Below are 27216 nucleotides of genomic sequence, written 5' to 3' on the forward strand. Positions count from 1 at the left end.
CCCTCCTGCGCAAGCTGCACTGGCTCCCGGTGATCTTCCAGGTGCGCTTCAAGGTTTTGGTTACCACCTTTAGAGAGCTCCATGGCTTAGGACCGGGGTATCTATGAGACTGCCTTCTGCCACTAGTAGCCTCTCACCGACAAGTACGCTCCCATAGAGAGGGGCTTCTTAGGGTGCTGTAGGTCAAACAGTGTCGACTGGCTGCCCCCAGGGGGAGAGCCTTCTCTGTGGGGGCACCCGCCATCTGGAACGAGCTCCCCCCGGAGATACAGAGGATCCCGGATCTGCAAGCTTTCCGGCGCGCCCTCAAAACATGCTTATTCCAGCAGGCCAGCCTGGCCTAATCTCTCTTTTAAACTGTTTTAAATTTTTTAAATTTTATATTTGTCTTATAAATTTGGGGTGTTTTAAATTTTGTTTTCTGGGCCAAATTATTTAATTGTATTTTAATGGTTTTTTAACATTTGTATTATATGTATTTTATCTTTTGGCTGTTCACCGCCCTGAGTCCTTCGGGAGTAGGGCGGTAAACAAATTCAAATAATAATAATAATAATAATAATAATAATAATAATAATAATAATAATAAGTTAGCAAGAAACATGGATTTGGACTATAAAATGGTCATGAAATACCTGATAATACTGAGTTTCTAAGGATATAATAGTATATATTAACTATATGATATTTCAGATTTGTTGCTTGCCTGCCTATATTTCTTTCTATCTACTTGATTTCTTATTTGTACTATCTATTTCTTTCATTTTTTCAGAATAAATAATATAGGGAGAAAAAGGGAAACATTAATAAGTTTTCCTCCCTTGTTTCTCTTGTGTGATGAAAACTTCTTGGAAAATCTTTGTATAATTTTTTTCCCTTGTGACTAACACAGGGAGATTGTTGTTGTCTGGTGCCTTCAAGTCAGAGTTGACTCCTGGCAATTGCTTGGGCAAGTCCCTGAAGTTGTTTTTGCAAGTAATTTCAGAAGTAATTTGCCACTGCCTGCTTCCTGGGGGAGAGAGAGTGACTTGACCAAAGTCACCCAACTGGCTTTGTACCTAAAGCAGGACAGAACTCATAGTCTCCCGGTTTCTGGCTTTATGCTTGATTAAGTGCTTCCCAGATGTTTTTCCTTCGTTACCCAAAACTGCTGATCAGAAAGTCCCTATTTAAATATCCTGCTGGGTTTGTATGAGAAAGAAAAACCACCTTTACTCAATTTTGGGTAATTATCCATGTTTGGAAAGCACTGCCTTAACCACTACACCAGACTACCTCACTAACATAATATCAAAGGGTTTTTAAATTTTTTATTTGCTCTTCTGCCGTAATTTGATTTGCAATCCATGTAGAGCCATTTCCTGCTTGCACATAACTACAGAAAGTCCTTGGTTAACAATAATTGAACCAGTGACTATGTGAACTTACAATGGCACTGAGTGGTACTTGCAACTGGACCTCAAAGTTCCATCACCTCCAGGTCACATGATTATAATCTGGGCATTTGACAACCAGTTTACACTTAGAAAAGTTGCAGTGCCACCTGGTCATTTGATTATCATTTCTGACCTTCACTGTGGGCTCCCATACGCAAAGTCGGGTCACTCCGGTAAGTCACTTCTAATCTCCCCCACCTGGTAGCAGTGAACCCTAACTACACTTATGCCATGGTGGCCACTTCTGCAGTCTCACTGTCTGGCAGCAGTCATTTATCTGCCCACCAGCCTGCATGTGAGCTGCCTGGGACTTGCAGATTTCTGCAAGCTTCCTCATTGACTTTGCTTGTGAGAAGCTGGCAAGAGGTTCTCACTTAATGGCCCACAATCCTTGCTTAAGAAAGGTAAGCATCCTATTGAGACATCATATTATTTTGCAATTAAAATTCCAGTCTCGTATTTATCTGCCTTATTCCTTGTTGTTAAGGAAAGACTTACCGTATCTGTACAGCATAATCAGGCCTCAGAAACAAATTTTCTTTTCCTGATGGATCTCCATGATGCTTTAGTCAATTTGTACTCAGATCATGAGTGGATTACAGGCATAAATTTTCCGTGACTGGAGTACTATTAGTGTTCTAATACCATCCAAGAGCAACCTAAGAATGTATAAAATTGTGTAGATTTTGTCCTTTTTAAGCAAAGTTGGATGGCTGAAAACTTGAAACTGAAACAAGGGAGAAAAAATGGAAAACAGTGAATTCCAGTTCTTCTTTAAGCCTGGAAACTGGCTGGGTGACATTGAGCCACTCATTCTCTCTCAGCCCAAGCCACATCAGAGGATTGTTGTGGGGGAGAAGTGGGGGTGGCAGGAAAGTTTGAACAGAAAATGTCATGCTAATAAAGTTTCCTGCTGATTCAAGAATGTATGAGTAACATTTCATCTCAATTGTGGGGAAAGACTTAAGGTCACTAAGTAAAATAAAAAACAGTTAAAATTGACACCTTGCATTCAAATGAATGGCTTTGAGAAACCAATATAAATCAATAAATAAAATGTTTCAGGTTCCCAGAAATTGATTTACACTACATAGATAAAGTGTAATTGTATCACTTTATTTATTTTTATACCATCTTTATTAATTTTATAAATAACTGAAGGCAACAAATATACATAATATTTCTTTTATTTTAAAAAAACCCTCATCAGGTATTTTGGATTCTGTTTCTGAACAGGACAGCTGGGAAATCATAGAAGGACTTCGCGGAGTCATGAGTTGCACCCAGGAACCCCAGAAGCAGGAAGGCTACTTGCTGAAAAAAAGGAAATGGCCTCTGAAAGGTTGGCATAAGGTGAGAATCGGCCAAATTGGTATTTGTTGCCAATGGCATTTAAAACATTTGCTTGCTGTCCTTTTTAAAGTTGGCAGAAAGAATATTGCAACTGTTTAAAAATACATTTTACTGCAGTATCTTGTCCCGTCTGATTAAAAAGTCTGCTTTTCTATTGCAGAGATGGTTCTTTCTGGACAAAGGAATTTTGAAATACGCTAAGAATCCAGCTGATGTAAGTACTTCAATATGCAGATGTTGTCATACAAATATGATGGTAGCTTCATAGTTTGGGAAAAGAAATAAGTGATTGTTTCCAATAGACATCAATAGGAAGAAAGATAATTCTGAAAACCAATATCTTATGTTGTTTTCTCCTAAGCCAAATTAAATAATTTTAAATGTTTTTTTTTTTGCCAGATAGAGAAAGCGAAGTTGCATGGATGTATAGATGTTGGCCTTTCGGTGATGTCTGTGAAGAAATCGACTAAATGTATAGATTTAGATACTGAGGAACATATTTATCATTTGAAGGTAATCCTAGTTAAATAATAGGAACATATTCTGAAGCTAAAAATATTGTACAACTTTTAGATACCATTATATGCAGGCTTAGAATCCTCTTGAAGTTGCTTGATATAGTAATACATTTCTTTGCAGTTTGCTTAAAATGCAGGTTCACCATTTAATCTTGAATAGCCTTTTTCCTCCATATACATTCATATTTTGCAAAAGATACTGCAACCAAATAGAACCTTCATTGTAACAAAAAAAAAAAAAGCAAAATTGTTTGTTAATAATGAATTGTGCCAGGGTCAATTTTTTCTCCATATGTAATAATTTAATTTGTTCCTGTGGAAGATGGTTGAGAAAAGCAGGTCTGGGAGAAAACAAGTGAGCATAGTTAATTAATATACTTGGAATGAAGTGTAACATAGTTACATCAATGTTTGTTTACTAAATTGCTTTAGGTAAAAATGTACATTTTGTGTAGTGTATTGTATCAGCAAATGAGAACTATATTAATCTATTTTTAATCCTGTTGGACAGAAGGAACCAGAAAACCCTGTCCTTTTCACCAGTAGGTGTACAAATAAAATAAATTAGGCTTCCACTACTGATAGTACTCTTTTTCTGTGGTTCTAAAAGGCCTGATGTGGTTTTAAATGCTCAGTTCTAGATTTCGTGGGTCTTCTGTTTTTATTTATAGATTGGGAGACTAGTTGAACTTTTAACAGTTTTTCGTGTGGTTCTCAGACTGATATTTGATGAAACCATAGACTGTATTTGGTAACCTTCATGGACAAAACAGACTCTTATTTCAACTATCCGCAAAGTGGGTATATTTTAGGAAGATTTTTTAAAATTAAATTTTGCATTGAAATCTTTGGTAGATTTCTGCATGTATATGATCAAACTTTAAAACTTTTTTCTACACTGGGGGGAAAAAAACCTCACTGGAAAGTATGGCTTTTTAAAAAAAAATTTGCTGACCTGATTGGTTACTCAATTTTTTTAAAAAACCTTCTGCCACCGAAAGCTAGTGAGAGACCAAACCTTTGAGCAACTTCCTATTCTTCATGACTTATACTTAATATCTTCTGCTCTTTGTGCTGTTGTTTACAAGTTCCAGGATTTGTTTGATTTGATAAATACTGTACATTTCTACTTCCAAGTGTCCTCTATCTCCTACCCTGTAGGTTGAAAAACAGAACTGATTACAAGGACTTCATTAAGAAAGCAAATCTATTTCATCTGCTGCATAAAACTTCTGTTTTCTATATTCCCAAGGAGAAACGTTATCCTGTCCTCATGGAAAGCAGTCCAATCTGTCAACAAATATAGTACTTCGGGATAAATTATTGCTTATTGTTTTGACTGGGGAAAGTAAGACCATATAGCAATAGCAATAGCCCTTAGACTTATGTACCACTTCATAATGGTTTACAACCCTCTCTAAGCAGTTTACAGAATCAGCATTATATAAGTCCTCATTTTACTGATCTTGAAAGGATCGAACTCTTGGCAGTGAGCAGACTCAGACTGCAATATTGCATTCTAACCACTATACCACCACATAACATGAATTATATATTTATGTTGGGATTTAGTAATTATTGTTTCTATCATCTTCAATTCTCTACTAGGCAAAATCTCAGGAAGTATTTGATGAATGGGTAGCAAAACTGCGTCATCATAGAATGTATCGTCAAAATGAAATTTCCATGTTTCCATATGATATCAACAATCATTTCTTCTCAGCTTCAACATCTATTGCAGATTCAGTAACTGGTCTTTTGGAATCAACAGCAAACAAAAAGGTAGATTTTGTTTTAACTGTAGATTAAGGGACATTCATTTAAGGATTAATTTATTAGATTAATAATTATATGGAATACAACAAACATTTATAGTAGAATTTGGGGAACATATTTATTTATTTATTTATTTATTTATTTATTTATTTATTTATTTATTTATTTATTTATTTATTTATTAATCAAATTTCTATACCGCCCTACTCCCGAAGGACTCAGGGCGGTGAACAGCCAAGATAAAATACAGACAATACAAATATTAAAAATCCCTTAAAATTATTAAATATTTCGGCCGAAACACAGATTAAAACACCCAATTTATAAAATCACGAATTAAAAAATTTAAAATTTAAGAATTTAAAAGAGGGGAGTTAGGCCAGGCCAGCTTGCTGAAATAGAAAAGTTTTGAGAGCACTGCGAAACGTGCGCAGGTCCGGGATCTTCCGTATCTCTGGGGGGAGCTCGTTCCAGATGGTAGGTGCCCCCACAGAGAAGGCTCTCCCCCTGGGGGCCGCCAGTCGACACTGTTTGGCCGACGGCACCCTGAGGAGCCCCTCTCTATGGGAGCGTACCGGTCGGTGAGAGGCTATTGGTAGCAGAAGGCGGTCTCGTAGATACCCCGGTCCGATGCCATGGAGCGCTCTAAAGGTGGTAACCAAAACCTTGAAGCGCACCCGGAAGACCACCGGGAGCCAGTGCAGCTCGCCACGTCGCTCCCATAACCACCCGCGCGGCCGCATTCTGGACCAGCTGGAGCCTCCGGGTGCTCCTCAAGGGGAGCCCCATGTAGAGAGCATTGCAGTAGTCCAAGCGGGAAGTGACAAGAGCATGAGTGACCGTATTTAACGAGTCCCGATCCAGAAAGGATGTTATATATAACATGTAGTGCATAAACTATTATAAAAATGTTATTGGCTTTTTGTGAGTTTTCAGGATTTGATGAAAGACAAAATGTAATTTCCTCCTGGCATTTTTAATTCTGTTTTAATTAGCATGGAAACTGTGGAACAAAGTAGGTTTTTGTTTTTAATCAGCATTCTTTTGCAAGGTCATCTATGTCAAGATAAACAAGACTGAACTCTTCCATGTTCTCCTGCCCACTTTAACTGATCATTGGCAGGGAGGGAATAAGATCATGACCTGAAATTTAAGATGCATTGTAATAAGAACTCTTTTCCTCTTGAATGTTCTGTGATGACATAGGTGTGCACTCTACATTGTTGATTTAACAGGCATGTTTATTGATATATTTTGAAGTACTCAAACTACCTCTATTTAGAGTTAGGGAAAGGGCCAAAGATACTGGCTCAGCTTCTGGCTTTTAGTATTTGATGTCTCTGTTTCTTTTCTTCCAATTTCATTCTTCTGCTTCCCTCACCAAGTAGATTCTGTCCCATGCTGGGTCTCAGTCTAAAGCAGTCTTCTCCAGAATGTGCTGTTCTATGCTTTAGGGGACTTCAGTCTCCTCTTGAACTAACCTGCTGACCTAGATGAAAACTGCTCAGCTCGTTTGGTATATATGATATATAGCAAATTGGGTAACATTTGTATTTTGAGCATGCAAAGATATTGCAGGGTTTTTTTTTTGTTTTTTTTGATAATGTCTAAGAATTGAAGGCAATATTTAGTGAGCAATTGTCTTTTTGGTGTAAATTCATCCAGTCAACAGGTTAATACAGTATAGAGAGTGTCATACATATAATCTTAATTTTGGGCAAGCTTTTTTTTAATCAACTTTTTGAATATGAATGTAGACTTTGATGGTTGATTTTGAAGTGTCCCTTAATCATAAGTCACACACTGTCAATCATTGGAAAACTGATTATTGTCATATTTATTATTATTTATGAAATCTTATCATATAACAGAGAGGCAGCATGACACAGCAAAATTCAGTGCAGGCGGGAAGTCCTATGTCATTCCCTTGTTTAAACGAATCAAGAATTCCAACTTGTTTGCAGTCATCTGAAGATATGGAAAGATGTTCAAAAGGTAAAAAGAAAGTAGAACAATTTAAAAGATTTAAATATTCTACCTCTTCCAAATTTTCTCAGATGTTTTTATGACATATGCCTGTCTACTTTCTAATCTTTAAATCAAAAATTTAATCCATGTGATATTGAAATAAAAACTGCTGGTACAGTACCTGCTTGAAGAACTTGAATCTTAAAGAAAAATGGAGCAGTTGTGAAAGATGAGGAGACTTTCAGAAGAAACATATTTCTTTGTGTTCTTTCTGTATGAGAGTACAAGAGTCCTTTGTGAAAATTGGACTTTCTTAGAAGTATTAATGAAATATCATTCCTTATCTTTGTAAAATAGCTCTATTCTGCCTAGCTTGGAGCTGCTGTAATTGGTTCACAGGAAATCAAGTATCATGTGAAATTTATTTCCTTGGAAAAAAATACAAGTCCTTACCGCTTTTCAAACAAAATGTTCTTAGGAAACAAAACTGTACTATTGGAATGGGACCATCCTTTATTAAGCTTTTCTGTCTCTAACAATATATAATAATCCTATTACCTTTTTCCCAGGTGTTGATCAGTCACATATGCAGGATAACTTGAACTCTCTTTTCTCATTAGCAGTTTTGACTAGGAAATATTCTTCATTATATATTAAATGGGGATATAGGGAAGGGGGCCTTAATTACTTAGGAAATATTGAATGAAGGATTAGCTGTTACCGCTTAATTCAAATAAACTTTTTGTCTTGTGTATAGATATTTTTAATTTGTTCAGTTATGTCCAAATACCAGATTTATTCAATATTTATTGCCTAGGGAGATCATAGTTTACATTAAATATTACTGCATATTTTTGTAATAGAATATTAATAAGCATACTTTTACTCATAATTCTGATAGCTGATAGATAATTCACCAGAAAGCTGGTGAAACTATGTTGTTCATTTATGTTGGAATTTAGTAACAATTCTTTCTAGCATCTCTCTTTTTTTCTAGGGAGTTTGATAAATGGATAGCAGAGCTATGCCACCTGAGAATGTACAGAATGGCTTTGCAACATGTATTTGAAGTTACAATAAGTCCAGAAAAAGCTACTTATGACCCACTTTAGAAGTTTTGACATCTGGTTCTCCCACATGCAGATGACTTCATTTGGGTACTCAACAACTGGCCTACATTATTACTGGGATTTACAAGTAATAATGTGGGCCATTTAATTCTAGTTATACACCATAGCAAACAATGGTTCACTTTACAAGTCCCACATTTGCTTAACCACTGAGGGAAAGATCCTGTTGGGAACCACCCAGCCAGGCAGGAAGGAGGTCTCAAGTGGGGAATTAATCTCAAATCCTTGCATAGTCACAAGAGATCCAGAACTGAGCCTCTCTCTCCCAAGCTCCAATGAATCTTATCTATATTTTCTCAGGAAAAAACAGGAGAGATTATTATAGACAGAGTATAATAAAATAGTTAGTTTGAATTCTACACCTGGGGATCAGGTTGCTTGTGCCTGACAGGTGATCACTTTGTGACCATCATGACTTTACAGCCACAATTGCAGGTTAAATTACAGTTATAACTTGAAAACAATTTGTACAGTGAAGATAATTGGCATCATTGATTAATTGGCATCATTGTGCTAAAAATAAGCAATAATGCATTCATGTCAACTAAGTAAATTATTCTAAGTTTACAGTTTTTACAGTTTTAAGAACCAGAACTGTCTATTAACAATAAAAGTAACAGAGAACTGTGGGACACCCATAAATTATATCTGCTAAAGCTGTAAAATATTGAAAAAGTCTTTGTTCTTATTATATAATGCCCAAGGAAATAAAAAATATTATGTTCAAAGATGGCATTAAATTCTTTTTAAAAATTTCTTCAACAGTTTTAAAACACATATTTTAGGAAAGCATTATTTCAGATGCTATTGTCCAATAACTCTCTTTGTATTCTAGTTCATAGAATATTTATATTCTAAAATTTAGAATATAAAAAACTATATTCCACGTTTTCTTTTAAATAGTTGATTCAACTATTAAATCATTAATTCAATGGTAGAAATGGTAGTACAATAATAGCAAGTACTGAAATATTGAGTAACAACTTTTGCATTCTGTCACTATCTTATTCAAAAATAAAGTACAGCAAGACGTTTGATGGTTTAATACACTATTTTTCTTCTTCTTTGCTTTTTCTCTCTTCTTTTCCACCAAAGCAGTGAAAGACATTGTTTTTATTCCAAACAGACCTTTCCCATTGTCAGAACTATCTCTTGGAGATGAGCCAGCTTTTACAAAGCATGGAAGTTCTCCATAGGACATATTCGGCGCCTGCCATAAATATTCAGCAAGTAAGTTCAGGAAATTGCTGCTTCTGAAGGGGGTCACTCTGCTTGCTAAGGCTAGATTTCTTCCTAGAATGGTGATAAGTGGTACGTTTCTCTTTTTCACATGCTATTGTAAAGGGTCTCCTTTTTGAAAGTCCCAAAAAAGAAAAAAGAACACACAGACGATGGCGTTCTAGAGCTCTTGGTAAAGATGCTAAAGGGATGTTGCAGGTAAACCACCTCTTCTATACCTCAACTTCATTTTTAGTCTATGATAGATGCTGTTTGCTGCCAAAAACTTACTTTTTCCAATACAACTTATAGTCTTAGTTGCTTAGTAGGAAGATATTTCATTCTGCTTATGAAGGTAGCATGGAATGAGTGGGGCTTCTAAATTTTAATCAGCCTACTGAGCTTTTTGGCCAATTCACTTTTAACAAAGAATAAAGAGTTATTTCTTTATAAAGAAGCCTGCTTATAAGAATTTTATCTTTTAGAAGAATGTCAAATCCAAAGAGGGAGGGAGGGAGGGAGGGAGGGAGAGAGAGAGAGAGAGAGAAAGAAAAAGATTTAGAGAGGTGACCTATGTAGAGATTTAACAGTGTTACTTTTAATAGAAGGAGAATAGGTGTTTTCCAAATAATCTATTCTGGGAAGAGAAACTGCAGGGCAAAAGAGCCAAACAGAGACAGGTGTAATGGCCATCTTTGGCATTATTTCAGATATAACAGCAAGATTATTGTTTTGTTTCATTCATATGGGAGTTTATATACATCATTTTTGTTCATTGGTTAAGGCGTCATGCTAAAAACTGAGAAACTTTGAATTCTAGTGACACCTTAGGCACAAAGCCAGTTGGGTGACTTTGGGCCAGTCACTATCTCTCAGCCCTAGAAAGGAGGCAATGGCAAATATTGAAATACTGCCAAGAAAACTGCAAACATATCCAGGCAGTCTCTGAAAATTGGCACAACTGAATGGAAATATAAAAATAATTATAATGTACGTTCTTTGCAGGTACCAGCTGTTCTTTCTGCTCCACTAAGGCTGCATGCTTCAAATCCTAATTTATCTACATTAGATTATGGAGATGAAAAAATGTATTCAAATGGTTCTGAGGTGACATCAGAATTTTCTAAAATGCAAGAGGACTTGTGTCACATAGCTCACAAAGGTAATTGGGATTTGTCCCCAATAGAAAGATGGTGAAAACAATTTGTAGGTTCATGAAAATAAAACTTGATGAACACTGCATGCAATTTATGAATATCGAATGTTGGACTATTTATGGAGACTACAAGAGGTATTTTATAAATATTTCTCTTCATTTTCCCCCCCCAGAAAATGGGAAGACGGTCTCATTTTGACTGTTGTTCTGAATGTAAGAGTTTGGAATATTTTAACACATCAGACATTTGTTAAAACCTTTATCTAAACATCAACAGTAGGTTGCCTTAGGTTTACATGTATGAAGTCTCCAAGTGGCTTGCTGAATTTCAGCTGTAGCATTGGTGATGTAAAAGAGTTGCTATGAGAGTAAGCTATTTTAAGTAAAACAAAATAGAAAAAAATGTTGAGGAGCTCCAAGGCCAAGAAAAATGGCATTCATCATTTATTTATTTATAAAATAAATAAAGCAGTAACTTAACTATTGTTCCAGCAAAGTTTTTCCTATCTAAATTCATTTGATTGATTTTTCAGGGACTTTTTTTTTCCAAATGAGACTAGTATTTCTTTTATGCACAACTTTTAAGACATTAATCACAAGATTTGGGTTTGTTTGCTTGCTTAGTGTTCTTTGTCATCATTGGGATGCATTGAATAGTTCTACATTTTGATCTACAAATTGCGTCATTTCTGTAATTTTTTTTAACTATTTTTGTAGTGTACTTTACCTTAAAGTCAGCTTTTAGTACGATTTCAACAGAAAGAGAGAAGCTGAAGCAGATGTTTGACCATGATTCAGTCTCATCTCCATCTGCTCAGATAATTGGACTGAAGAATGCCTTATCATCTGTAAGTTCCCACATTAATTGGGCTTGTGTTCAAAAATGTGGCTTATCATTTAATTCTTTTTGGTTTGATTTTTGCCTTCATTTAGTTTACTTGAAATGAACTGAGCTTTGATAAACACTTGTTCATTGGTTTCTATAACAAGCTGCGAATTGTGATTTTTCCAAGAGATGCCTAAATGTGATAGAAACTTTTGGAGAAGGCACAATGTGTGTCCTTATGCTGAACACACAGGCATCTATTTCATTTTTTGTGAAGTGGTACACTTAATGTGAATATGTTCTATCTCCATAATAGTCTTATCTCCAAGTAGTGGGCTCATATTTCATCACAGAATTTCGTGAAGTTAATGATAAAAAAATATTTCCATTGCCCAGGATAATCTGTGCTTGTTAATCTCTCTCTTGTTGCTCAAACTATAACCTTGACTCCCAAAAGTAGACACAGAGGATTGTGGGAGCATATCTCCTCTCTTTTATATTGTATACTCGGCTTTTAAATTTATATAATAAAATATAAATTGATAGAATGAACTGGTTGTATCACTCTACCTGCAATAAGGCAATCTGATGTTTGCCTTCACCACCATTATTTTCATTCCCTAAATCTTAAGAAACATCTTGGAAAGCAATCCCTGATAGTCTGGCTAAATAAGGTGGAATAAAATCCCATCATTAACTTTGAGTTCATAAATCTTTGATATTTGAATGAAACCTAGCTACTAAGATAAACAAATTTCAAGAGGTCAGCTTGCAGGAGAACCCTTATGTGGTCACTTATTTGAGTCCCAAGCAAGATAAAATTGGCTTTGGACAATTTGCTTCTTAGATTGTTGATGATTAGTGATTGGGATCATCAACAGCAATCAGTTTTGAAAGGGAAAAAATGTATCAGTTGTCCTCCTAGTGTAAAACAAATGGTCCATATTTGAGCCTGAAACTGGAAGGAAATTGGGAGATGATGAATTGTCCTAAGTACAGACTTCCCCAAATATAGTTCCAAGATTGGAAGCATGGTGCAGAATAGAGTAGTGGAATAAATCATAACACTTGAAGTTGCAGTGCTTCCCACATACAAAGATACTTTTAAAGGGATAAAGGCTGTTGGTGAAGCTGTGATGCAATATATCATTAGTTATTTTAGAATCTATACTATATAAGAGTATTATGAAAAATGGTATTTTCCCTCATCATTTTGAAATAAGGCTCTATTTTCATCTGTCTGGAATTCCTTTATTTTTTCCCATTCTTCCATATCCATATGCAAAGTATGCCACATATTATTGTAAGATCAGATTATATTAATAATTTTAGAAGATGCTTTTTGTATGTGTGAAAATAAAAAGCAATATTTAAATTGCACATCAAGATATGCTAAGATATAAACAACTGTAGAATGTTTAGAACGTATGTGCAGAATGATCTATATATTAATAATTATTATATCCTCCCCATTCATTTAGCTCTTAAATATTTTACAACCTTCAGCTCGTAGTTGCTATACTCTCTAAAGAACAATAATCCTGTTTTTTGCCTAGATTAGAGAATAAAAAAATAGGCTGGAGCTAAAATATTCTAATAGTTTATTCAGCTCTGATGGATGCACTCCTTTCAGTTGCTCTTATTTCCCTTAACTTCTTCCTTGCCTCAGTAAGCTGATTGTAGAAGGGTTCTTTTTCCAAGAGGCATCTCTTATCAGATAACTTCTTAGACCTAATTTACTACAGATCAGAAATTAGATGTCAACTTCTGAAGCATTCCTGACTTGCTCTCGAGTTGCCATAGGCAGGGGATGGGGAACCAAGGTTGGAACCCTGACATTAGAAATGTAATTTGAAGAAATTTGCTATTCCAGTTTAGGTCTGGAAGTAGAATTTATATTGTTTCATGATGCATTGCTGTTTTATGGGCTTGTGAGGTAGTGGTTCATATACCACAGCACCTTTTTTATTTGAGTTTTGTTTTTGTTTTGTTGTTGTTGTTGTTCTTTTAATTTGATTTATATGCCGCCCTTCTCCAGAGATTCAGGACAGCTTACAATGCGTTAAGCAATAGCCTTCATACTTTTGTATATTTATACAAAGTCTGCTTATTGCCCCCACAAACTGGGTCCTCATTTAACCTACCTTAGAAAGGATGGAAGGCTGAGTCAACCTTGAGCCTGGTGAGATTCGAATTTACAGTAATTGCAGACAGCTGGTGTTAATCACAGTGCTTTTAGTCTGCTTTTTGTTTTGCATTGCAGAATGCACAATACTTCATTTTATCAGTTGGTGATGCAAATCACCAAACAATTGTCCAACGTTTGGCAGACATTTTGATCGATTAAAGTTAAGCAGCTCAGGATATCCTAAAGAATTAGCTAAGAAAATGTGGGAATCAAATGTAGCTCATACATGTTTATGAAATGTGGACATTTTTCCTGGATTGGACAGGGACAAAGGAGGCACAATATCTAGTTTAAGTTTCTGAAGAAGAACAAAATATAATAAAAATAACTTAGAACAAAGCATAAAGTAGAGACGTACCTAATTTTCACAAAAGTTGGGAAATGAGGTATGTAGATTTCTTTTCGGACTTCACTCCATTTTCTCCTATGGTTTCATGTTGCATTAAAGCTTCTACCAAGGTACGTTATGACATTTTAATAATATTATTTATATGATTGAAGTTTTGCACTGCTTAGTTAAAAGGGGTAAAACATTGTACATATCCATCCAAGTTAACGAAATAGTACAAGCCACATGTAGTCCATTGGTGCAGCTTCACCAATGGTAAAAATCTCAACATTTGAGACATACCAAACAGAGCATCCTAATTCTTGATCTTTTGCGCCTCATAACCATCAGTTGGAACTGTTCACTCATGGTCTCATACTCAGGCCTGTGCCCTGACTGGAACGGGTACATATCATTTGTTTCCTCTAGAGCCCTTTTCAAAGAGTATAAGTAACTTGCTTTCTTTGCAGCACCCACTTTCCCACTGACTTTGCCCCCCCCCCCCCCAAAAAAAAAAAAAAAAAGGTTGGAAACCATTAAATTTGCCAGGTTGAGCAATGACTTTTTCAGGAAGGGGGAATTCTCCTTCCTGGAGGATTTCACTAATCAATAAGAAAATGAATCCAGGCTACACATGCAAAGTTGATATCATGGAGAACTTCGTCCATTTTCTCAGGATCAGCAGCTCTGAACTATCCCAGATAACTTTCAGAGAAGTAGCCTATGTTACCTCTCTAGAACTGCTCTGCTAGCATCAAAGGCTGAATGAATTTGAGTGATTCATACAGCTCACAGATTCTTCACAATTTTTAAATAAATGTTGTTCCAGTTTAGCCTTCTGTAACAATAATTCTGAGTTGAATAGATCTCTCTGAATATAAAATAGATTTCTTAAGTTCCAAACTGGTATTCAAAAGTTGCTCCTGATTCTGGTTGGGGTTGTTTTGTAATAAGTATGTCTTATAAACTCATTCCTAATTTATCTGATACCCTTTGAAAATTTCCAAGTCAAAGACCACCACTACATCATATGAAAATGAATTCATTAGTTTAACAGAGTAATATATGAAACTTTTTTTTCTGTTTCCTATTATTCAACATTATTAGTAGGCTGTACTTTATATAATTATGACTGATGGAGAAAATGTGACCCTCAAATAGAGTGGATATATTTGGATATTGGCAATGGAAATACTTTCAGAGTACCTACATCAATTTAGGTCCTTTATTTATCTGCTGTCAGGATTAAATTTTTAACTCCTTCTATTTTCTTCATTTTCTTATTTATTTAATAGTTATATCAATTTATACAGTAGTAATTCTGGCTGGCAAACAGATTTTAAATCAAAGAACAGAACCAAAAGATAGACGACAATATACCTATCCATCTACCTGTCTATCATGCTACATTTGATACATGTATTGACAGTGATATTCTGAATAATTAAAACTTTCCAAAACTGTATTCATGGTAACTTGCTATTTAATGCATTGAAGCTTATTCCCAGATAAATGGATATACAGTAACATTGCAGTATCATTTCTTTTGACATGAAAGATAATTAACAAAGTCCCAAGTGGTTACTCATAGTTGTCTTAAAAATTACATTCTGCTTGAAGAAATCATGCAACACCCACTTGCTGAGGAGACTTGTTTGATCTTGCCCTGCTTAGTCATATAGCGATTAATGTCAGTTATTACCAAATGCATGTGCATTTCCTGTCTTTTGCTTATGTTGTAGTTAATGCACCACACTGCTGCTACTATAGGATAGAAGCAAGCTTGGTTTGCATGTGTTGAACCTACTTTCTTGAATCAGCTAGTGGTTTCCATAATTTTTGCCTAATAGAAGTGAAAATTCATCTTGTGGTGGCATTTTCATCTAGCAGTGATTATTTTCTAACATAAATCAAAGTCAGAAGAATGTTTGCTGTCTATGGAGGAAAGAGAAATGGATATTCACACCCAGTTAGTGTTGATGGCAGCATTCATTAAATGGAATGGGGAGGCATTTGGAAGATAATTAGCACATATACTTTCTAACTCGTTAGTCATACTTTTTCTAAAAATTACATTCCCGGAATATAGTAAAAAAAAAAAAAAAAAGCCAAGGATCTGTCAAGAATATAAGAAACCTGCCATATACTGTTTTTAAAAATGGAAGAATTAGTATCCATAAATTCTGAATAATCATATTTAAAACCATTTTTGCTTACATCTGTCACCTATGTATTCTTGGAAACTTAATAACTCTCAAGTGCATGTGATGTTAAATGTGTAAGGTCAGATGTGTGTTTTTCATTAAATCAGATTTAGAAGACAAGGATGGTAGAACCTCAAAGAAAGATTAAACTTTTCCTTCATCTGTTCATTAAAAAGTAACTCATCTCTAGCTTCTGACTACATTTTTTTAAAAAACCGTTTATATCAATACATTGATAAATTCAGTATCATGATAGAAAAATAGTAAGTCTTTCATCACTAGATGCTGTGGTCCTGTACCAAATCATTTCCCAATAAGCTGGCAGTGTATTATGCCACAGATTTAATACCATCTTCACTTACCTTCTCAAGTTGCCTGACTGCAGTTCATACTCCTTGAAAATTTACCATCATGAAGACTCTATAGCACAAGTTCATCCCAGAGTCAACCCCATCTTTGCTTTCTGAGCTGTTGCTTTGTAAAAGTTGCTTTTCAGTTGCTATACAGCTCTTACTACTTAAATATTACCCTTTCTTTTAGAGGGAAAAAAGGAAAAATTATTTGGCCTCAAATACTCTTAGCATTCCATTTTGTCTTCTCTTTTTTTAATACCAGAGAGACAACTATTTGTAATTAGCTGAGACACTATGATGGCCCAAATGTACTTTATTTTTTCTCTTAAATGTTCCAGGCCATAGCACAAAACACAGATCTTAAAGAACGGTTATGCAGAATACATGCCGAATCTATGCTCCTTGATTCAGCTGCTAATGCAAATTCAAGCCCTGATTTTGTAAAGGTGGGTATAGATTTCCTGTCTTTTTGCAAAGCTCCTTGTTGCATCTCCTCCATTCAGTTGGTCATTGTCTTGCCATAATGAATCTTCTCATCACATAGTATGGCCACCCAAACAATAACATCAGCTTTTGCCATTCTTCGTAGTGTTGCTGAACAGTTTGTATATTCCATGTTTTAGTTTTTTATATATCAAATTCTTCTATACAACTTTTGCACTTCAAATAATTGTCAGAAACTAATTTGCCTTTGTAAACAGAACCTTTTAATTCAGTCTGTGGAAAAATAACTCTGTAGAAAACCCATCAAGATAAGGATTATCATACTCAGATTGATAAAAGGAGCTTTTTTGGGGGAGAGGGGGAAGAGCTTTCTTAGGCTAAGGCTAAGGTTTCCTGATCTGCAGGAAACAAGGTAGTCAGTTATAATGTTAGAATGGGCAAGGAAGCAAGCAATTTCATTTCTTTTGTTTGAGGGAATGCTATTGCTTTTGAGTTTTGAAGAGTGTAAGGCAGGGGTGTCAAACTCAAGGCCTGTAGGCTGGATCTGGCCCTGAAAACAGTGAAAGTCCGGCCAAGGATGCCTCTGCCAGTGAAAATGGAACTCGGATGGGCTCCGTTTTAGCTGGCAGAGGGCTGCAGAAGACCATTGCGACTGAAAACAGAGCTTGTGAGAGCTGCATGCGCCCCCCCCTCCATATCCATTTTCATTGGCAGAGGTTTACAGGAGGCCGTCACAGCCAAAAGCAGAGCATGGGAGCCCGTTTTCGCTGGCAGAGCTTTCGGGCCACAGATATCCCCAACATGACTGATGTCAAGGTGGCTGCGCCCATCCTGGCCTCGCCCACCCCGGCCCCCCAAAGTCAAACACAACCCTGATGCAGCCCTCAGTGGTATCAAATTTGACACCCCTGGTCTAAGGCATACATCTTCCAATATGGAAAATCTCTGATTTGAGGCAACAGGGATTAAAGGGGTGTTTTGATGTCTTTACAATATTTAAAACATTTATATTGACTATAAAAATGAAAATGTTCCGCCCCCAACAACTACAGCAGGGGCTCTAGTATTGTAATGAAATGTTTACAGTCAGGGAACTGCAGGTTGCTTAGCCTGATCAAATTCAAAATGCCCATCCTGCTGGAGCATAAACCATCTCTGCACAAATAGGGTGGCTAGAAATGTTTACCTTAAGAAAAGAAAATGCATCACTGAAAAGGACAACAGAGGGCCCAGATTTGCACATGGTGATTTATATTTGCAAATCCAGACTTAGAGATTATGAAATTAATTCTTTCCAGTATATCAACATACTGGGAAAAATGATGAACTAATGTGAGGTGTGCTTACCCACTCAGCTGGCTGGATGCTTTTGTTGAGGCAATGTCAAGGTTCGTACTGTTTCCTTCCCATTTTTATTTACTTACAAAGTTTAGTGTAATTATTCATAAGCGGCTGTGAAATGGGAAAGGCGAGACATATCCTTTCTTGAAAGAGGTCTGTGCAAGAGAACAGTCTCTGGCTATTTCATAGCCATATAGGCTAGTTATCTGCTGTTTTTATTTTTTTAAAAAACTGGGATAATTAGGTTGATTCTGTTAACGTTTTCCTTTTTATTATGTATTTTAATAAGTTATCTAATTTTCCAATCCTCCCGTTTGTGTCTCTCTCTGTAGCCTTTATAGGCCATTCCAATCTACAGACTTCTCAAATATGTAATTTAGGATTAAAAGTATATATTAAACGTTTAAAACTAAAACCATACAGTAGGTCTTAATATAATAATCTTACTGATACCTTCTAAGAATTCAGAGTTACAAATACACAGACTAATAAGTACTGGGGATAAGTATGTGGTTAATTTCGTTTTATGGGTTAATACAATTTTCCAGTTGCCTGGGACTGCTGATTTTATCTTCTTTTCCGTCAGAGAAAAAAAGATGTAAGACCTTAGAAATTGCTAAATCCAAACTTTATATTTTGGTAACATCTTTTGGTAACATCTTTTTTGTTTTGGCATTACTTTGATCTATTTGGATATATTATTGATACTGAATTTGCTTACAGTGAGTCTAATAATAATAATAGTAACTATATTGAAATTATAAAAAGATATTACTTTTGCAAAGTCAAAGTCATGGAGAGAAGTGTTCCTAATGGATTTCACATAAATCAATATCTTTACTGCAAATAATATGTATATTAATCAAATCCTGAATATTAAACAACTAAATTATCAGAAAAAGGAGCATAATTGACAAGCTTCAGAGGACAGATTAAATTAGCTAATTATGCTTTTCTCTTTGATCAAAAAGTCAGCAAAATATATTTCGTCTAACAAATTCCTAAGGAATCTTTAACTAGAAAGATAAGTGTCTACAAAATAAAAACCAGATATTTTCATGACAGGAAAAGAGGCTCACCTGCAAATGTTCTTTATTCTCCTGTTGTCAGTTTCCTTGAATGTCAGCTGTTCTTGCTGGGGGGATTTGGTGTTAGGAGCAGGAATCAGAAAGCCAAGACCCATAAGCTGCATCTCTTGCTTTTGTGATCACAGAAGCCTTCAACATCAAGCTCCAAAATTTGAAATATATCAAATGAAAATGTTTATGAAAAAGATAAATTCATATATGTTCACAAAAATGAACTAGGTGGGGGGGGGGGAATGTGGTGGCAATTTCATTCCTGTTCCTTTTGGTGACAATCTTTTACTGCACTGAGATCTTGGGTCACTTGAAAATGTAGAAATTAATAAAGATGTGCTATTTGACACAAAAAAATGAACGTTCTTTAACTGGACACATGCGGTCGCAGATCAAATGAAAACTGTCTTTAGGCTTCTCTATGTCGATAACTATATCAATTTAGTATTATGAGAAACTATTTTGTGATGAAAAATATCAGACAGAAATAAATTAACACCTGCCTCAGTATTTTTCTCTTGCTGAACTCAAATGCTTTACAATCTTGAGAGGTTTTGAGTATGCAGAAATTGACTAATTTCTCAAATACTCAAATGATAAATATAGCAATGGCATTGTAAGGCAATGCAAAGATTGAGATGAAAGGACAGAAAATAATTGGTCATTATATTCAGCATTTCTATTTGACCTTGTCAGTTTCTTTATTACCCCTGTCCTTTTTTATATGTTAGCTTCTTACAATGCACTGTACTTCACAGTTTTGTTTTGTTTTGTTTTGCTGTCAATTTGCTTAGATGGACTTTCTGACTCTCCATCCAACAAGGATTTTGCCACCTCTTTGCCTTAACTTCTACCTATCCATCACTGCATGCAGTGATGTTGATAGGTCATTTGTTCCATGTTGTGTGAAAACACATAACTAATGTTAGTTCCTTTAAACAGCTTATAATGGTTTCTACAAGCAAAGTAAAACACCCATCTATCTTTCCTGACTCAAACAATGGAAGATCCTAGCTTTGCAAATCTGCTCTCTGTGCATCATTATCCAGCTCACATTAGCTTTTTCCTTTCCCTTGGGAGTATCGCTCTGAGACTAAATGTTTGTCCCCCCTTCCATCCTGGGTGGCCAAATCTACATCATTCCTGTTATATATAGGAAAAAGCACCGTTGTATTTCAGAAAATAGTATTTTAATAGGGAGCTTCAGCAATTACATACATACTTAGCTGACTATGTCAGCCTCACAGTGATCTCTGTATTAAAATCAGCATGCTTGCTGAAGGATTTTGTAATCTGTAACTATCTAGTATCATTTTGTGGAAGGGGGGGGGCTTAGTTAAGGAGCTCTTGACTCCCACCCTGAAATTCAGCTTTAACTGCCACTAGAAGGCAAGGTATTTAAGAAAAGTGTTAGATATAAAAAATTCTTATGGTTTCATGTTTGCCTACCTCAGGTAATTTGAGCAGGCATCCTTCAAAAAGCCTGATCAAGCAGGCTTTTATATAGGTAGTTCTTGACTTACAACCATTTGTTTAATGAACTTTCAAAGCTGCAACAACATTTTTAAAAAGTGACTTATAACCATTTTCAGATTTACAGCACTTACAACGTCCCCATGGTCATGTGATTAAAATTCAGATGTATGGCAGCTGGTTCATATTTATAACGTTACCATCAGTGGTGGGGTTCTAGGCAGCTCGGCCGAACCGTTTGTTAAATTGCTGGCTCGCCCCGCCCCTTGCCAATAAATAGTGGTGGGCAGGGCGGGGCGAGGGGCGGGCGAGCCAGTAATTTAACAAATGGTTCGGTGTTTTTTGTAATTTATTGGCCTCACAGCACACTGAACCGTTTGTTAAATTGCTGGCTCGCTCGCCCCGCCCCACCCCCCACCCACACGGCACCAACCTACAGGGGTGGGCAATTGTGGCTCTTTTACAACCTGTGGACTTCAACTCCCAGAATTCCTGAGACAGTTTGGCTGGGAGATGCATGACTTTTCTCCGCCCCAGAACATTGGCTGCCCAGGCTGCAGCCGAAGCTCCACATCGTAATGGGCTCCAGGTGGAGGAGGGGCGCTGTCTGCCCCATTGCGAAACTCAGTAAGAGCAACAAGAGCCAGCTGCAGGCACAGCCGGGCGGGCGCACGCACAGTGGGATGCAGGCTTAAGGTGCCGCCTCCAAGCCGAGGAGCGACCCGATGGTGCAGTAGGGTCACTGCCGCCGCCGCCCAGACGGTAGAGGAGAAAGAGATGGAGAGAAAGAGAGTTGAAGGAGAGAAAGGGGGGGGGAGAAAGAGAGATGGAGAGGAAGAATGGGGGGGAGAAAGAGATGGAGAGAAAGGGGGAGGAAAAAGAGATGGAGAGGAAGAGAGATGAAGGAGAGAAAGGGGGGAGAGAAAGAAACAGATGAGAGAGATGAAAGAGACACACAGAGATACCTCTTTAAAAGAAAATACTGGGAGCCACAAAACCTGGGTTGGGAGTAAGTGATATGGAGTTGGCAGTGCCCACCCAGATTTAAGATTGTGTTTAAATGTTTACATGTGTTTAAGATTGAGTGTTTAAAGTTCCAGACCCCTGACCTACCCCATCCGATCACTTCACCCTGCAGCCAGCCCTCTAGGCCTGCTCCTGCCGCCCACCTGGGCAGCAGCGGCCTGTCTACCCCGATTGTATCACCTTGTCCTGCAGCCAGCCTGAATGCCCACCTCGGACTGCCTCTGACCGCTCCAGCAGGTCATTTTTATTTAATTAATTTAATTAAGAATGCTGCAATGGGCATAAATGATGACCGGTTCAAAAGTGCGAGGACCTGTCAGAAATAACTTTTTTCAGCCCTCTGGGTAATTCCTATGTGCATACCGATTACTCAGAGGGCTGAAAAAGTTATTTTTGACCGGTCCTCGCACTTTTGACCAGTCCTTGAACTTAACGACTGTCCTCACATTTTATGTTTTGGGCCCTATCTTGTCACCGTGGTGAAGAGAAGTAGTGGTGAAATGACTGACACGGTTGTTAAGAATGCCGCAACGGGCATAAATGTGAGGATGGTCATAAATGCTAGAACCAGTCAAAAGTGCGAGGACCAGTCAGAAATGACTTTTTTCAATCCTCTGAGTAGTTCCTATGCACATAGCCAAGCCTACCCGGTCACATGACCAACTAGCCACGCCCACCCAGACACATGACCAACTAGCCACACTCCCAACTAAGCCACGCCCACAGAACCGGTTGTTAAAAAAATTGAATCCCACCACTGGTTACAGTGTCCTGGGATCATCTGATCACTTTTTGCGACTTTCTGACAAGCAAAGTCAATGCTTGTCAGATTCACTTAACAATCATGTTACTAACAGCTTCAGTGATTTATTTAACAAGTGTGGCAAGAAATGGGACAAAACTCATTTAACAACTAACTGTCTTGTTTAAGGAACAAAATATTTGGGCTCAATTGTAGTCATAAGTCAAGGGCTACCTGTATAGCCACATGTATTTAAAGAATATACATTCTCTGCTGTAGTGCCTGACCTCTGTGATAGCATGTCCCAGATGACCCAAAATGTTATTCCAAATAGTGTTGAAAGCCAGATGTGGGCAGACTGTGGTATGAGCTCTTGTAAAACTTTGTATTCTATTTGATATGGTTTTCTGTTTTTCATTTTCATTGTACTACCGGTAACAGTTTACTATGTAAAGGGCCCAGAATCAGTTGTAGTCAAATATTCTTTTAAATATATTTTAATAATAAATAAACTATTGCTCATGACTGTTTTTAATTTATTTTTTTTTGCAGGAAAATTCTGAACATCAAAACAGGAGTCTGGTTCACCAAATATCCAATGAAAGCAGACTATCAATAACAGATTCCCTCACCGAATTTTTTGATGCACAGGAAGTTCTGCTGTCTGCCAGTTCTTCAGAAAATGAGGTCTGGAAAGTAGCTCAGAAACACTGGATTTGTTTCAAAATCATGTAATCTTTATTATCTTTGCAGTCTCAGTGGCAACACCATGCACATTATTTCAGCACGCAAAACTTATTTACAGATACTTTCTAAAATATTTTAAGAGAATAGGGAACTGAAGGAATGAATACAAGATGTACTGCTTAAATGAAGATATTACTTTGCTTTTCTTAGGAAGAAATATTTAATTAACACAAATTTGAATATTATTTCCATTTAGAACTGGCCATGTAGTAAGATTTCCCATAATGTGGAAATTATATTCAAGCTTACTTTAGTCTTTAGTTCCACAGGCTAACAGTTGCTTATAGAGGAATTTTATTGTTGCAATATCCATTTCAAACTTGATTGATGTATTTTTATTTCCTTTGCACAAATGTGGCAGTATGTGAAAAGGATTTTTTTTCTGCTTCATTATCAAAATAAAAGAATGTTTACTTCCTCCCCAGGTGTCTGATGATGATTCATATGCCAGTGATATAAGTGATAATATTTCCGAAGACAACCTAAGTAACGACATAGAGAATGAAAGGCAAACACTTGGTAGGCGTCTTTATTTATTTCTGGTCTCTGATTTGTTTTTAATTTTGAACTACCAATAATTAGTAACCTAGAAACATGCAGATTAAGTTCAGGATTCAGTTTTAAAAATTGCTTTCTGCAGTTCTGATACTATGTACAGTGATATCCAAAGAAGGAATAACTCACATTTTAATGTGTAGCCTTCCAGTGTTCTCTTCCACCTCTGATGATGTTCTATCTTCTTTCTCTCTTACACACCTTCCCCTATGTTGAATATTGTATAATATATGACTTGGGGGATAAAAGTTCTCCTCCTGTGAAGTTTTACCAATCCAAGTCATTGCCAATATCTTGCAGTGTATAAATAATCAAATTCTGGCAAAAGATTTTAAAAAAGGAGCCCCCGCCCACCACTTTTGCTATTTACAATCCAGATTTTTTTACTTCTAGTAAAGATCTCTTTTTTTTTTTGAAATTTTTTTATTATTTTTTAAAACAAAAATATAAAATACATCTTTTGAGAATAAAGAATTGATCCAGTCAAGAATAGGTACAATCGCTTTCTCCTCTTTATCAAGCTCTTTCCCAAATCTCCACCATTACATCTTTCAAAATAAAAACCAAAACAAAAAATTTTCCCCACAATTATAATATCTTAATCTAAACATTTACCATTCTATTATATCACCACAATCTTAGTTTCCAAATAACACAACTCAATATTTAATTACAATTATTTACCCTAAATTCTATCTAAATGCCCATCCTATGACCCTTTACATTAAATCTTTAAATCCTAACCTCTTTTAACTAACACCTATATTTCTTAGGCTTATCTCACATTATATTTCATTGTACACAGAATCATTTCATTATTACCGTATTTTCCGGCGTATAAGACGACTTTTTAACACATGAAAATCTTCTCAAAAGTCGGGGGTCGTCTTATACGCCGGGTGTAGTACTCCTGTAACCAGGCAGACCAGCCCGAAAGACTCTTGACAAGCCTTAAATGGCTCTGGCGATCCCAGCTCTGGCGATCCCAGCTGAGTTCCCTGCAACTCAGCTGGGATCGCCAGAAACCACGTAAAAGGAAAAAAGTTTTTTCCCTTTTACTCTGAGGATCCCAGCTCTGACGATCCCAGCTGAGTTCCCTGCAACTCAGCTGGGATCGCCAGAAACCACGTAAAAGGAAAAAAGTTTTTTCCTTTTTACTCTGAGGATCCCAGCTCTGACGATCCCAGCTGAGTTCCCTGCAACTCAGCTGGGATCGCCAGAAACCACGTAAAAGGGAAAAAGTTTCCCCCCTCCAGCTTGCTTACCTCAGCTGCTAGTCGCAACGCTTGCCTTGCTTTGCTTGCCTGAATCTATTCAGGCAACAAGCAACTCCCTGCCTGCAATCAAGCAAGGAGTTAGTTGTGGACTTCAACTCCCAGAATTCCTCAGCCAGCAAAGCAAAACTGGCTGAGGAATTCTGGGAGTTGAAGTCTACAAGTCTTAAAGTTGCCAAGGTTGGAGACCCCTGTTCTATTGGGTAAGTTTTTTCCCCTTTGGGAGCTTTAAAAAAATAGTCAATTGGGGTTTTTTTAGTTGTTCTTTTTTAGACCTAGCCATTTAAAGTTTAGGAAGTTTTAAATTTAGCTTTCATATAAAAATAAAAATAAAATAAAATAAAACAATATTTGTGCAGCTTTCTGAGATTTAGTGTGTTTCTGTAGTGTTTCACTCCAACTACACAAACACACAAAATCTCACAAAGCTGTATGTGGAATTTTGTGTGTGTAAAGTGTGAAAGTTGGTTTTTTGGACTTTTTGTGGCTGTGTGAGGTTCCTGCTTGTTGCAGGGGCCATTTTGGGTCTAGCACAGCAGCTTTTACATTGTGGGTGAGCCAGTTGTGTTGTGTTGTGTGTGTTTAGAGTGTGAAAGTTTTTTGGGGGGGCTTTTTGTGGCTGTGTGAGGTTCCTGCTTGTTACAGGGGCCATTTTGGGTCTAGCACAGCTGCTTTTACATTGTAGGTGAGCCAGTTGAGGTTTTTTAATTTTTATTTGGTGTGCATTGGAAGAGGGGCAGTCTTATATGGCGAGTATAGCCCAAACCCTATATTTTAACAAGAAAAGTTGGGGGTCGTCTTATACGCCCAGTCGTCTTATACGCCGGAAAATACGGTACAGTCTTATCATCTTCATTTTGTTATTCATATCAAGATAGTCACTTTTATTTTGATGCTAATCCCAACATAATCATTTTATTATTACTATCAATTCCAATTTAAATTATGTTTATTTTAACTATCCCTTAATCATTTTCTTTTGGCTGTTTTCCAGCATATCCAACTTTATTTTACCTTCATACCCAGTATATTATTATTATAATTATAATTATTATAATTTTATTTCTATACCGCCCTTCTCCTGCGGGACTCAGGGTGGTGTACAGCCAAGATAAAACATTGCATATAAAATTTAAAAACAATTTAAAAAACAATTAAATAATTTCGGCCCAAAATATTAAAAACAGCCCAATTAAAACCAAATTCAATTAAAACTGAGAGGATGGGATCAAGCCAGCCCAGCTAGATGGAATAGGTGTGTTTTCAGGGCCCGATGACAAGTCCGGAGGTCTGATATCGTGCGTATCTCAGGGGGTAGGTCATTCCAGAGGGCGGGTGCTGCCACAGAGAAGGCTCTCCCCCTGGGGGTCGCCAGCTGACACTGTCTGGCCGACGGCACCCTGAGGAAGCCCTCTCTGTGCGAGCGAACTAGTTGGTGGGAGGCTATTGGCGGCAGAAGGCGGTCTTGCAGATAACCCGGCCCTAAGCCATGGAGCGCTTTAAAGGTGGTCACCAACACCTTGAAGCGCACCCGGAAGACCACAGGAAGCCAGTGCAGCTTGCGCAGGAGAGGTGTCATATGTGAGCGCCCTGTCGCTCCCATAATCCCCCACGCGGCCGCATTCCGGACTAACTGTAGCCTCCGGGTGCACCCCAAGGGGAGCCCCTTGTAGAGAGCATTGCAGTAGTCCAGGTGGGAAGTGACAAGTGCTTGAGTGACCATGCGTAGGGAGTCCTGATCCAGAAAGGGGCGCAACTGGCGTATCAGGCGAACCTGATAAAAAGCCCCCCTGGCCACGGCCATCATGTGCTCTTCTAAAGACAGCCATGGATCCAGGAGGACGCCTAAGTTGCGAGCCCTCTCCGTGGGGGCCAGTGATTCGCCCCCAATAGCCAGCGATGGCACCAGCTGGCTATATTGGGACGCCGGAAGCCACAGCCACTCGGTCTTGGAAGGGTTGAGTCGGAGCCTGTTTCTTCCCATCCAGGCCCGCACGGCCTCTAGACACTGGGACATCACTTCAAGGGCATCGTTGGGGTGGCCTGGGGTGGAGATGTACAGCTGAGTATCGTCAGCGTAC

At 37.3% G+C, this 27216-nt stretch overlaps 1 protein-coding gene across 18 annotated transcripts in view; it reads left to right on the top strand.

Moving 5' to 3' along the window:
* OSBPL3 (oxysterol binding protein like 3) overlaps positions 1-27216 on the top strand; it is a 112994-nt gene that overhangs the window by 68586 nt on the left and 17192 nt on the right. For 10 of the 18 annotated variants that reach the window (XM_034402138.3, XM_087892651.1, XM_087892661.1 and 7 more), the window contains 12 exons: positions 2673-2789; positions 2950-3003; positions 3189-3302; positions 4916-5089; positions 6955-7078; positions 9308-9411; positions 9526-9618; positions 10405-10561; positions 11273-11403; positions 16793-16900; positions 23112-23246; positions 23732-23825. In XM_034402138.3, coding sequence (XP_034258029.2) covers positions 2673-2789; positions 2950-3003; positions 3189-3302; positions 4916-5089; positions 6955-7078; positions 9308-9411; positions 9526-9618; positions 10405-10561; positions 11273-11403; positions 16793-16900; positions 23112-23246; positions 23732-23825 — 1405 coding nt within the window. The remainder of the gene's footprint in view (positions 1-2672; positions 2790-2949; positions 3004-3188; positions 3303-4915; positions 5090-6954; positions 7079-9307; positions 9412-9525; positions 9619-10404; positions 10562-11272; positions 11404-16792; positions 16901-23111; positions 23247-23731; positions 23826-27216) is intronic. The other 8 variants (XM_087892655.1, XM_087892654.1, XM_087892658.1 and 5 more) reach the window with 1 other exon arrangement.

The sequence above is a fragment of the Pantherophis guttatus genome, chromosome 4 (assembly GCF_059756535.1).
Source record: "Pantherophis guttatus breed Tessera chromosome 4, ASM5975653v1, whole genome shotgun sequence".
Lineage (NCBI taxonomy): Eukaryota > Metazoa > Chordata > Lepidosauria > Squamata > Colubridae > Pantherophis > Pantherophis guttatus.